At 35.6% G+C, this 12,882-nt stretch overlaps 1 protein-coding gene across 1 annotated transcript in view; it reads left to right on the top strand.

The window, feature by feature from the left end:
• CDK17 (cyclin dependent kinase 17) overlaps window positions 1-8,453 on the top strand; it is a 115,907-nt gene extending 107,454 nt beyond the window's left edge. Inside the window, exons 12-17 of the mRNA XM_054442307.2 lie at window positions 225-322; window positions 837-942; window positions 3,351-3,393; window positions 4,403-4,493; window positions 6,111-6,188; window positions 6,717-8,453. Of these exons, the coding sequence (XP_054298282.1) occupies window positions 225-322; window positions 837-942; window positions 3,351-3,393; window positions 4,403-4,493; window positions 6,111-6,188; window positions 6,717-6,754 (454 nt within the window). The 3' untranslated portion in view covers window positions 6,755-8,453. The remainder of the gene's footprint in view (window positions 1-224; window positions 323-836; window positions 943-3,350; window positions 3,394-4,402; window positions 4,494-6,110; window positions 6,189-6,716) is intronic.
• The last annotated feature ends 4,429 nt before the right edge of the window (window positions 8,454-12,882 follow it).

Below are 12,882 nucleotides of genomic sequence, written 5' to 3'. Positions count from 1 at the left end.
AAGGAGAGTTGGACATTTTAAGTGGGAAAAATGGATATAGCAATATAGAAATTGAGACAAATAGGGTAAATGCGAACAAATTAGTTAGATCTAAAATATCTCTTCAGGAGGTTTTCTGACAGGCTAGTGCAAAATTCTGCAGAGAGGCAATCTTAAGGAAAAGATTCTTGTGCTTCATAATATGTAAATGAATTGCTAAATTATTTTCATGATCTATTTTAAAGGGGTGTTGGTTGCATTTTCTTTGAAATGGCTTCTGGAAGACCTTTATTTCCAGGATCAACTGTGGAAGATGAACTGCACTTAATTTTCCGACTGCTAGGTAACAGAAGAAATCTTTTCCCAGTAATTTTGCACCCACAATTGACTAGCTGGATAAGACTGTATCTCTAAAATACATATTTTAAAATTAGATACTGAGACTAACATAAACAGCTGTTACTTAGAATAATTAGAATGGACACTATGAAGATAGATCCTTCTAGGTAACTTCATCTGCTAAGTTTTATCTTTGCAATAAAGATTTTATGGAAAAACAGAATATAATTAGTATGGAAAATTGGATGTCAGCACATTATTAAGGAATATTGCTACCTTTTTTGGTATCAACTGGATAGAAAAAGGGCCAGGCATCCTTTTTACAGTATCATTGCAAAGTCCAAACAAAAAGTCCATGTACATTTATTTCTGTCATTTCAATTGCAGTTGAAATAGTTAAGTCATCTGGTAAATGTAAATTGTTCTCTAAGACACTTTGTTATATATATGTATATATAATTTTTATATATAAATTTTATATATATTTATAAATATTTAATTTTTTTTTTTTAATTCAGGAACTCCATCTCAGGAAACTTGGCCAGGTATTTCTTCAAATGAGGAGTTCAAGAACTACAACTTTCCAAAATATAAACCACAGCCTCTAATTAACCACGCACCCAGGTATTTTTTTTTCTTATGTGAAAGGGGGGAGAACACATGATTCTTTTCAATCTTTTGAAGGATTAGCCATAGTAAGGATTCAGGAAAAAATACATAATACACATAATCCTTACATATTTTAGGATCTTATTTAATTTTGAACTGTATATGTATTAGAATTCTAGAGTTTATGTAGTTAATTTTCCCAGAAAGAAGACATTGATTAATGCCTTATTCCGTACCACAAAGATTATGATGAAATTCCTGTTTTGCTTTCTACAGAATTATTCTGTATTTACTTAACAAAAACCTAAGAAAGGGTTATGTAAGTAAAATCTTGACTCTATAACACAAGGTAACCTATCAGTATTTTGACCAGTGTTAATGATGTAATTCATATTTGAAGAATATAAACTCTGTCCGATTCCTTAGCAAAATGTAACATCTAAATGTCAGCCATTCATTTAAGTTTCTTCTTAGACCTACCCCAAGATCAATCCAAGGCTCCCAATAAAATTTGAGTCAGAACATTTTTACTTGTGGAATGTATTATATTTTCAGGAGATAACATAGAATAACTCCTTTGACTGCATTTTCCATCTCCCTGCCCCCAACCCCCCCAAATTTTGAAAGTCACCAAGATACCAAATAAGGACATCATTTATTTTAACCCAAAGGCATTCACATTGCTTACAACATAACACACTTGTTCTGCTTCCTTTTATTTTCAAGCTAGGGAAGGAAGAGCAAAACAGTTATGACACCAAAAATATTTTTAAAGTATTTATGTGAGTTGGTACTCTTATTGTTACTATAGCAACTAATACCATTCTAACTAGATTTTCTTAGGAAGAATAATAATACGTGCTGGGCTTTTTTTGCATGTCTCTCCCAAGTAGCATAAATTCTATTTTTGTCCTTTAATTATTTTTTGGTAATGTTCAGTGTAGAAGGTTGAAGCTTTTCTTTGAAGCAGAGTCTCCATGACTGTAGTGCCTAGTCTGTGCCCAGGGAACTCTGGATATGTGCTAAAATGGCAAACAACATAGAATTTCTAGACTGCAGCATCCACAGGACCCACTTGAGAGCACTTGGAAGAAAATGTTACTTTATTCATAATTGTACTTCTACCAGTGAAAGGCAGTGTAAGATAGAACCTGTTATTTCTGATCAAGAGATTATTCCATTAAGATAATCCCAGGCTGGGTGCGGTGACTCACGCCTGTAATCCCAGCACTTTAGGGGGGCCAAGGCAGGCGGATCACCTGAGGTTGGGAGTTTGAGACCAGCCTGACCAACATGGAGAAACCCTGTCTCTACTAAAAATACAAAAAATTAGCCGGGCGTGGTGGTGCATGCCTGTAATCCTAGCTACTCGGGAGGCTGAGGCAGGAGAATCGCTTGAACCCAGGAGGCAGAGAGGTTGCAGTGAGCCGGGATCGCGCCTTTGCATTCCAGCCTAGGCAACAAGAGCGAAACTCCATCTCAAAAAAAAAAAAGATAATCCCTAACCCTACTACCCCTAGTTATACTAATTTCATCTTTATTATGTCATTAGTTTTATATCCCTTATTGATGAAGTTTTTTTTGGTTTTTTTTTTGAGACAGAGTCTCCCTCTTTCACCCAGGCCGGGCTGCAGTGGCGCTATCTCGGGTCACTGCAAGTCCCGCCTCCTGGGTTCAGGCCATTCTCCTGCCTCAGCCTCCCCAGTAGCTGGGACTACAGGCACTGGCGCCCGCCCCCGCGCCCGGCTAATTTTTTGTAGTTTTAGTAGAGACGGGTTTTCACCATGTTAGCCAGGATGGTCTTGATCTCCTGACCTCGTGATCTGCCCGCCTCAGCCTCCCAAAGTGCTGGGATTACAGGCGTGAGCCACTGCGTCCGGCCACCATTGATGAAGTTTTATGAAGTTATTGTAGCATATTTAAATTGAACTCAATACCTTCTAGTACCCGGTGCTAAGCAGACAACTCTGTAAAAATTTGTTGAATAGCTCATTTCTGTGTTTGTCTTGAACAACAGTGATACATTTTGTGGTCACTTGTCTCTGTTTTCACCTATATAATAGGAAAATGATGCTCTTATATACTTGCGTTTAGTGAAAGACTGTGAAAAGTGATATATTTAAGCTTTCTTAATACTGAAGTTACTTTGTTTTGAGACAGCATGGTGATTTTTTAAATTCTTTAATTTGTTCTTGGATATTGAAAATTCAAATTGAAGCCAAGTTATTTATGGCTTATCCTTAAACAAATAGCAAGGCCAGTCTTTTAAGACTAAAACAGGTTTGAGTCTATTTGAAGGCAACAAGAGTGACTATTTTAGGGCATTTAAATTTAGCAGATTAAAACACTTAGAAAATAGTTTTATCTGAAAAGTTTTATCAGCTAAGAGAGAATAAATTTTACTTGTTCTTTGTTGTTTCTAGGTTAGACTCTGAAGGAATTGAGTTGATAACAAAATTTCTTCAGGTAAGTCAGATCTTATAGTAATTGTTAAATAGGTTGTTAAGCCTCAGCTTCTTCGTGTGTAGAATGGGGTCAGTAGTACTTCCTCAGTATTGTTAATGACAAATAAAATTATTTGTCATGCTTAAGGCACATGTTTAAGTTAAAAAAAAAACAAAAAACATGGTTTCTCCTAATGTGTCTGGGTCTCTTGTCACCTACAACAGTCTGAGGTAGTTGGTTACTGGCATTGATCAGCTGTGTCAAGGCCACATTCTCTGCAATTGATGCTCTCTATGCTCTCTTATATGTTCTCTTTTCCTTATACTTACAGCCTTTGGAGGATGCTCTGCCTCCAAATGCCATTCATATTTCCCTCCAAAGCAGGAATAAGGGGGGACGAAAAGGGTAGTACCAGCCACATTAGTCCTCTTGAAACTTGGAAGCAAAAGCTTTACAGAAACCCCTACAAGGTTTCTTTCCAAGTCTTACTGGCCAGAACATTAATTGTAGGAAAGACTGGGAATTGGGGAGCAGGATTGTCATAATTAGCCTAAATTTAAAACAGTTACGATTCATGATTCATCTATCAGAGTTGATGGACACCTTGAACAAACCTAGGTTGTATCATCAAAGAAAAAAGGGAAATGAGTATTGGATAGGTAATTAAGAATGGCTGCCATAAAAATACTGGGTATACGTCCACCAGTCCTTTGGTGTTCATGAAGAGAAGTAACTACACAGGTCAAATATTTTAATTTTTCTTTGCTTCAGAAAATACAAGCAATGTAAATTCTTGTTTAAGATCCAGCCTTATCTTAGAAATGTGGAACTGAGATGTTATTACACAATCTCAACAGCGACTCAAATTAGAGTATAACTGGAGTATTCCAAATTGTTGATTGAAAAATAGTCATCATATTAAATAATCAAGATTTTTTTTAAAGTAGCTCTAAATGCTAATTTGCCCATCTCCTACTTTTTGCAGTAATTAGAGAAAAAGCTAATGAAGCAGTTCTTTGCTTTTTCACAGTATGAATCTAAGAAAAGGGTTTCAGCTGAAGAGGCCATGAAACATGTGTACTTTCGAAGTCTGGGACCAAGAATACATGCTTTACCAGAAAGTAAGAGAAATCCTAAAGTGTTTTCCCCGCTTTATTTGTCCAAGGTTAGGGACTGGGGTGATTGGGGAGATGGCTATTGATTTTTAAGCCTAAGATTCTAGTCTTTTCTATAGTTAGATTAGAATTTCTTGAAGGGAGGTGTGTGTCTTATTTCCCTATGATTTAGTTATTTCTTGTAACACTGAGCACATTGTCACTCCTCTGTAGGAAACCAATAGTACCTAGGCAAGGATCATTAATCTTATTGGACTTTAGTTGAAACATGCCATCTGATGACAGGCATTGTCCCTAGGCCCAATCTAGCTTTGATTTAGCGTTGTTAAAAGTGAATTTCAAACAAAAACTAATGAAGCATAACCGAAACATAAATTGTTTTCTTGTGAAAATACATTTTTTCTTAAGATACAAAGATGATTTTCCTTTATTGTGGTCACACTGACTTTACTGTCCCCATGACAGCAGTGAGCATATTGTCAAAGTCACTGTAATAGCAGATTTCCCATGCCTGAGTAACGTTGATTTTACTCGTAACATTCTATTTTTAGATTACCACAGTATTTTACTTTAAAATAGAGTAAGGTGAGTGGGGAATTAGAAGAATGTTTGGGAACTAAGCTGCCAAAAGCTTTCATTAATTTCCTATTCTCATTTATTAGACAATATTGATTCATCAAAGCTTGTGTAGCAGTCAGTGACAAAGCTAATTGGAATAAAAAATCCTTAATACTTTTCACTTCAACTTTACTGGATATATTTAAATGAAAGAGTACCTCTCTGACAGAGATTGGAAATGAAAGAGATAAATGACGAGTTTTGTTTTAAAGATATTTGTATTTCACTGGGCACGGTGGCTCATGCCTGTAATCCCAGCATTTTGGGAGGCCGAGGTGGGCGGATCACGAGGTCAGGAGTTCGAGACCAGGCTGACCAACATGGGGAAACCCTGTCTCTACTAAAAATACAAAAATTAGCCGGGTGTGGTGGCGCGTGCCTGTAATCCCAGCTACTCAGGAGACTGAGGCAGGAGAACTGCTTGAACCTGGGAGGCAGAGGTTGCAGTGAGCCGAGATCATGCCACTGCACTCTAGCCTGGGTGAGAGAGTGAGACTCCGTCTCAAAAAGAAAAACGTATTTGTGTTTCATTATTAATACCAAGTTTTACTTTGAGGTAGGCAGTTATGGTTATACAAACCTTTCCCTTGTTTTTCGCTAAAATTCCGAAGATAGCTTGAGAGCCTCATGCCTTCATGTCATTGTAAGGAGACAGAGAAAGGACAGAGAGAATTAACACCTAGTATAATAATATATTTTGACTGGATCTCCCAACCCCAGAAAGTCCTGGAGCAGACAGTGTATATTCTCCTCAGAGAAACACTTGCTCACAGCCTGCTCTGACACAGAGTTGGGAGAAGAAAGGTTCTAAAGGTGGATTGCTTCATTCATTTAGTTTTCTCCTCAACACACTGGGACGAAAAGGAAAAATTTCAGCAGGGCTATCACCTTGTAAAATGGTTTCATATTGAATCAGTATATGCTTTATAAACATTTGTTGATAGTTGGGTTGTGTTTGTTTTAATGTTAGACCTTCACCTAGTAATTTTTGTCTATGCATTTTAGGTGTATCAATATTCAGTTTGAAAGAGATTCAGTTGCAAAAGGACCCGGGTTTTCGAAATTCTTCTTATCCAGAGACAGGTGTGTTTGTCATAAACCATTTCACGTGTCGATCATGAATTTTTGCGTGGAACCAAGCTTTTGGTTTATAAATTGATCAGTAAAATTATTGATGTAAAAACCAATGTACAGTGCATTCCACAACTGTTTATGTTTAGCATTGCACGTACTCACTTTTCTGTATGATGTGGGCAGCTCAGTAAATCTTCAGAGAAAAATCTGACTCAGTCAAGTCAGGGATCCTGAAAGCTGCAGATGGCACAAAGACCTTTTACAAGTGACCTGGCTTGATCACTGCACACGCCATCCCTGGTACCTGAGGCAGAAGACACATCTTGTGCTTCCCTAGTCATCAGGTTCATCACTTCGAAGCATAGAAGCTGTAGACTGACCCCATCAACAGAAGGGTCATTTAAGACAGTGCTGATCACTCTTGCCATGGAATATTAGCTTTTGATGGTGGGAACATTAGCTTCCTAGTCACCAAATAACTGTATGTGGGATAAAACTGAACCTTGAACTGCCTCATAAAATGACTTTATATTTTAGGACATGGGAAGAACAGAAGACAGAGCATGCTCTTTTAAGTCTGATAACATGGTTTCAAGCCCAGCCCCAGCCCCCAGCCTTTCTTACCAATCAAGGACTCAGAACTGAAGGCAATTATTTCTTTTGGTGGACTTGGAATCTCCGTTTGCCTACACTGTCCTCTTCACAGTGGAGTCTTTTTATTTCAGACCTACAGATTGTTTTTATATTTGTTGTCACAGTGTGACAATTTTTTGTACAGTCGGTTTTAAGGTCTTCTCTGCCATTAGAGCCAGTAGGTTACAGCTATTGATGTAACTGTAGCTGCAATTTTTGTGCAGGACTGAGAAACACAGTGCATTATTTATTGCGGAATCATTGCTGCTAAATAACTACTGTCTGTTTATTTAACACAACAATTGAATGCCTGAAGAAGTTGCAGTGGCTTTATTATATGTGAATGCATCTGTTTCTCCTCACGAATTGTTTTACTGCTGCATTTTTTGTTTTTAAAATTAAACTGCAGTGTTTCCTGGAATGTAAATTTAGCTTTGCTTAATAGTAAAATAAGTGAGCCATCTTGAACACTTTTAAGTTTATACTATATAATTTCTTAATGAACATTGGCAAATAGAGTAGCTAAGAGATTGACAAGCACATTATGTTTAGATAAGCATGTGATGCAGAAGTTGATTCAAGCAAGTGAATCCCTGACATTTTGAGGATGTCACATTAGACACCAACAAATTAAAGCTCCAAAATTATTTATTTTTTACCTGTTCCTCACTTTAGGAACGTCTACTGCATATTACTGGATATTTGTATACTAATACACTTACCTATTTTACATTGTGTTTTAAATTTAGTTAAAACTTAACCGTAGAAGTCCGTTCAAACGCGAAAGGTCTTGCTTTGTTTGTTTTAAATACATTTATTGTATTAGAAAGGATGATACTTCATTGGGGAACAGTTTCTTTCATTTGGGGGCTATGTGTTTCAATAACATTCACTTGGAATCAGCTAAAAGCTGTAATATGTCTTTGAAATGAGCCATGATAAATTACAAACAAGAGAAATGAGAACTTACAGGATTGCTTGAAATTATTGTGGGTATTATCTGTTTACCAGAGATACTAAATATTAGTTTTAATTATGCATCTCTTTGAACATCATAAACACACTTTGGTGTTGGTAACAGTATTTTAAGCATTTGTGTTCACTTTTAAGGACTATTTGTTTAGTGCATCTTACAAACTATAAATCTTAATTGGTATATTTTGAAATGGTCGTGTAAATTTTTGCCTTATATGTCATGAAAATAGTCATAACTTAATTTCTTTTCCTGAAATTCACTGTAAAACATTCAGGGGTCCTACCATTTCTGTTCAGGAAATCTTGTAGTTTATTGTTATTTAACAGTATTAAGTGGATTTTTGTATATTTCATTTTAACTTTATTTGTGAATAGTGATTGTGGCATGTTTGGGGTGTTATTTTAATATTTCATGATACTGAAATTTTAATTTTTAAAAAAAAAATTTCTGGAAGAAACAGATTCATGTGTAATGGTGAATATTGGACCACTACTGCTTTTCACATTTGTAAATTGGTTTTATGTTAAACCTTGTAGCCTAACAAACTGCTGTTCTTTCTAACTGACAGACATGTATTAATATTGTACTTTGAAGGTTATAAATATGTGGAAATTCCTTCATTTTGTTTTGAAATTTATAATAACAAAATCTCCATGTTGTTAAAATGTGGTTTTATTGAGTCACAGTTCTTTCTTGGGGATGAAGGCTGTGCCGAGTGGGGTCCTTTTCATTTATGGGTCATTCTTAAGATAATGAAGTCTCACTGTGCTAGAGGTGTTATTGTTTTCTGTTTGTGCCAATCATTTGCTTAGTAATTTCTGCTGGGTTTTTTTTATAGCACTCTCAGTTATAAAGTATCAAATTTGTCACTTCATAGAATGTATATTTGATTTGTTGCAAATTTGACATACAGTTTTTTCATAGGCTTAATTCTTGCCTATAAAAGGTGAAAATATATATCCATTTGTTACATAAAGTGTTTCTTCCTAGGAATTCCTAGGGATATTTCTTCATTTTATTAAGGAATTTGGCAAGCAAACAAGTGTTTGTTTTTTTGTTTTATTTTTGATACTCGAGCACCATTCAGATCCTGAAAACATTGCAGTGAAGGGAATTGAAACTCCGAAACTTGGAACTTTGAATACCTGTGATTCCTCTTAAACTGATAAGGTTCTTAAAGGTAAGAGAAGATGCCTTTTATGTTTTCTTTCCAAGTGGTACTGTGAACACACATTGGATGTGTCATTCTGGGTGTGTAGAGTGGCTGCATTCTGTCTGAGGCTTTATCAACTTTCATTTGAAAGGCTATTTGTTAACATGTTGTAATCTATCTTTTGGACTTGGGACAATTTATGTAGGTTGTTTTTATCTTTTAAAAATTGTGTTGATATATATATAATCTTAAAATCCGGCATTGTAATTATTTGTATGTGTACAGTTCAGTGGCATAATTATAGCCACAAAGTTGTATAACAGTTACCACTATCTACTTCTAAAATTTTTCGTTACTCCAAACAGAAACTCTGAACCATTTTACCCTTCCCCGCCAGCCCCTGGTAACTGCTAATCTACTTTCTGTCTCTCTGAATTTGCCCATTCTAGGTATTTCAAATAAGTGGAGTCATACCATATTTGTCGTTTTGGGTCTGGCTTATTTCATTCAGCATGATGTTCACAGTTCATCCATGTTTAGCATGTATCAGAACTTCATTTCTTATCATGACTGAATGATATTCTATTATGATTATACACATTTTGTTTATCGATTTATCTGTTGATGGACACTAGGATATCCCATCTTTTGGCTTTTGTGAATAATGCTGTGTGAACATTGGGGTATAAGCATCTGTTTGAGTCCTTGTTTTTAATTATTTGGGGAATATATACACCTAGGAGTGGAATTGCTGGGTCATATAATTCTGTGTTTGACTGTTTGAGGAACTGCCAAAATGTTTTCCACAGTGGCTGTACTATTTGATATTTGCAGTAGTAATGCATGAGAGTTCCAGTTTCTCCTCATCCTTGCTAATTCTCTTTTTCCTCTTTTTTATTACATTCATTCTAATAGGTTGAAGTAGTATTTCATTGTAGTTTTTATTTGCATTTACCTAGTGCTTAGTGATGTGGAACATCTTTTCATACTTTTTTGGCCATTTGTTTGCTTTGGATAAACCTTTATCGAAAGGTTTATTCAAGTACTTTGTCCATTTTAAAAATAGGGTTGCTTGTCTTTTTGTCATTGAGTTTAAGAGTTCTTCATGTGTTTTGGCTATTACACCTTTATGAGGTATTTGATTTGTAATTATTTTCTCCTGTTCTTTGCGTTCTCTTTCACTTTCTTTGGTGTCCTTTTGTTGCACAAAAATTTTATTTTATTTTATTTTTATTTATTTATTTTTTTGAGACAGAGCCTTGCTCTGTTGCCCACACTGGAGTGCAGTGGTGCAGTCTCGGCTCACTGCTACCTCTGCCTCCTGGGTTCAAGCGATTCTCCTGCCTCAGCCTCCCAAGTAGCTGGGATTATAGGCATGTGCCACCATGTCCGGCTAATTTTTACATTTTTAGTAGAGACGGGGTTTCACCATGTTGGCCAGGCTGGTCTCGAACTCCTGACCTTGTGATCTGCCCATTTCAGCCTCCCAAAGTGCTGGGATTACAGGTGTGAGCCACCACACACAGCCAAAAGTTTTTAATTTAACAACATCCATTTTATCTCTTGTTTGTTGCCTGTGCTTTTGGTGATTTAAGAAAGTATTGTCACGTTTCAAAGGTCATAAATATTTGCTCTTATATTTTCCTTTAAGAGTTTATTATATTGTTAGCTGTCAGATTTAGAGCCTTGATCCATTTAAATTTTTATATGTGATATAAAGTAAGGGTCTGACTTTATTTTGCATGTGAATATCAGTTTCTTTTCCAGCACCATTTGTTGAAAAGACTGTCCTTTCCCCATTAAATGGTCTTGGTGCCCTTCTCAGAAATCAGTTGACCATAGATGGGAGGTTTATTTCTGGGCTGTCAGGTCTGTTCCATTAGTCTATATGTCTGTCCATAAGGGTTTGTAGCACAACGTTTTGATTAATGTCTTTAGAACGTTTTAAATCAGAAAATGTGAGTCTTCCAACTTTGTTCTTTTTCAAGATTGTTGTAGCTATTCAGAGTCTCTTGAAATTCCATATGAATTTTAAGATGGGATTTTCTATTTCTGCAACAACAACAAAACACCATTGGGATTATGATAGGGATTGTATTGAATTAGAATCTATAGATCACTTTGGGTAGTATTATAATTTTAATAATATTAAATCTTCCAGTCCATGAACACAAGATGTCTTTCCATTTAGTTAGGTCATCTATAATTTCAGCAACATTTTGTAGTTTTCAGCATACAAGTCTTTTGCCTTCTTAAATTTATTCCTAAGCATCTTATTCTTATTGATGTTATTGTAGATGGAGTTGTTTTCTTAATTTCTTTTTAGACTTTTTCATTGCTAGTGTATAGAAATACAAGTAATTTTTGTATGGTCCTTTTGTATTCTGCAGCTTTGCTAAATTTGATTATTAGCACTAACAGGCTTTCTGTAGAGTCTTTAGGGTTTTCTACACATAAGATCTTGTTACCTGCAAGGAACGATAGTTTTACTTCCTCCTTTATAATTTGGATGCTGTTTATTTCTTTCTCTTGCCTAATTGCTCTGTCTAGGACTTCCAGTACTATGTTGAAGTGATGAAGGAACATGTCCTTGTCTTGTTTTGATCTTAGGGGCAAAGCTTTCAGTCTTTCACCATTGAGTATGCTATTAGCTGTGTCTTTCTATGTATGGTCTTTAACGTGTTAAAGAAGTTCCCTTCTATTCCTAGTTTATGGAGTATTTTTATCTTGAGACTATTGGGTTTTCTTCAAATGCTTTTTCTCCATCAATTAAGATGATCATATTGTTTTCTATATTCTGTTGATGTATATTACATTGATTTTCATATGTTAAACCACTCTTGCATTCCTTGGATAAATCCCACTTGGTTATGGTATGTAATTCTAATAGGCTGCTGAATTTAGTTTGCTAATATTTTTTGCGTATTTTTGCCTATATTCATAAGGTATTTGGCCTGTAGTTACTTTTCTTATAGAGTTTTTGTCTCGATTTGGTATCAGGGTAATGCTGGCTTAATAGAATGAGTCAAGAAGTGTTCTCTCCTCTTCAGTTTTTTGGAATAGTTTGAGGATTGGTGTTAATTCTTCCTTAAATGTTAGGTAGCATTCAGCAGTGAGGTGACCTGGTCCTGGCTTTTCTTTGTTCGGAGGTTTTGATTAATGATACAGTCTCCTTGTTTATTAATTTTATTCAGAGTTTTTATTTCTTGTCAGTTTTGGTAGTTTGTGTGTTTCTAGGAATCTGTCCATTTAATCTGTTATAACCAGTTTGCTGACATAAACTTTTTCATAGTGGTCTCTTATAATCCTTTTTATTTCTGTTATTGATTTCTAGTTTCATTCCATTGTGGTGAGAGAAGATAGTTTGTATGATTTCAGTTTTTAAAAATGTATTAAGAGTTGTTTTGTGGCCTAACATATGGTCTATTCTGGAGAATGCTTCGTGTATGCTTGAGAAAGTATGTCTCATTCTATGAAAAATGTTGTTGGATAGAGTGTTTGGTATGTGTCTGTTGGGTCTAATTGGTTCGTAGTGTTCAGTTCCTCTCTCTCTTTACTGATCTGACTCTTGTACATTATTGAAGTGGGAGCATTGACATCTCCAGCTGTTCTTGCAGGATTGTCGTATTTCTCCTTCCAGTTCTGTGAGTGCATGCTTGATATATTTGGGGGCCCTGTTACTGGGTGCATATGTGTTTATAATTGTTACCTATCTTCCTGATGGATTGAACCTCTTAGCAATACATAATGTCCTTTGTCTCCTGTAACTTTTTTTTGATACTTTAGTCTATTTTATCTGACAAAAATATGGCCACCCCATATCTGTTTTGGTTACTATTTGTATGGAATATTTTTTCCATTCTTTTATTTTCAGCCTCTTCAAAGTAAAAATACAGTGTCTGTGTTTTTAAAGTGAGTCTCTTGTAGATAGTATATTGACG

Source organism: Pongo pygmaeus, chromosome 10, assembly GCF_028885625.2.
Source record: "Pongo pygmaeus isolate AG05252 chromosome 10, NHGRI_mPonPyg2-v2.0_pri, whole genome shotgun sequence".
NCBI lineage: Eukaryota > Metazoa > Chordata > Mammalia > Primates > Hominidae > Pongo > Pongo pygmaeus.
Note: the sequence above shows the minus strand (reverse complement) of the source record. Positions and strands in the feature narration are given on the sequence as shown.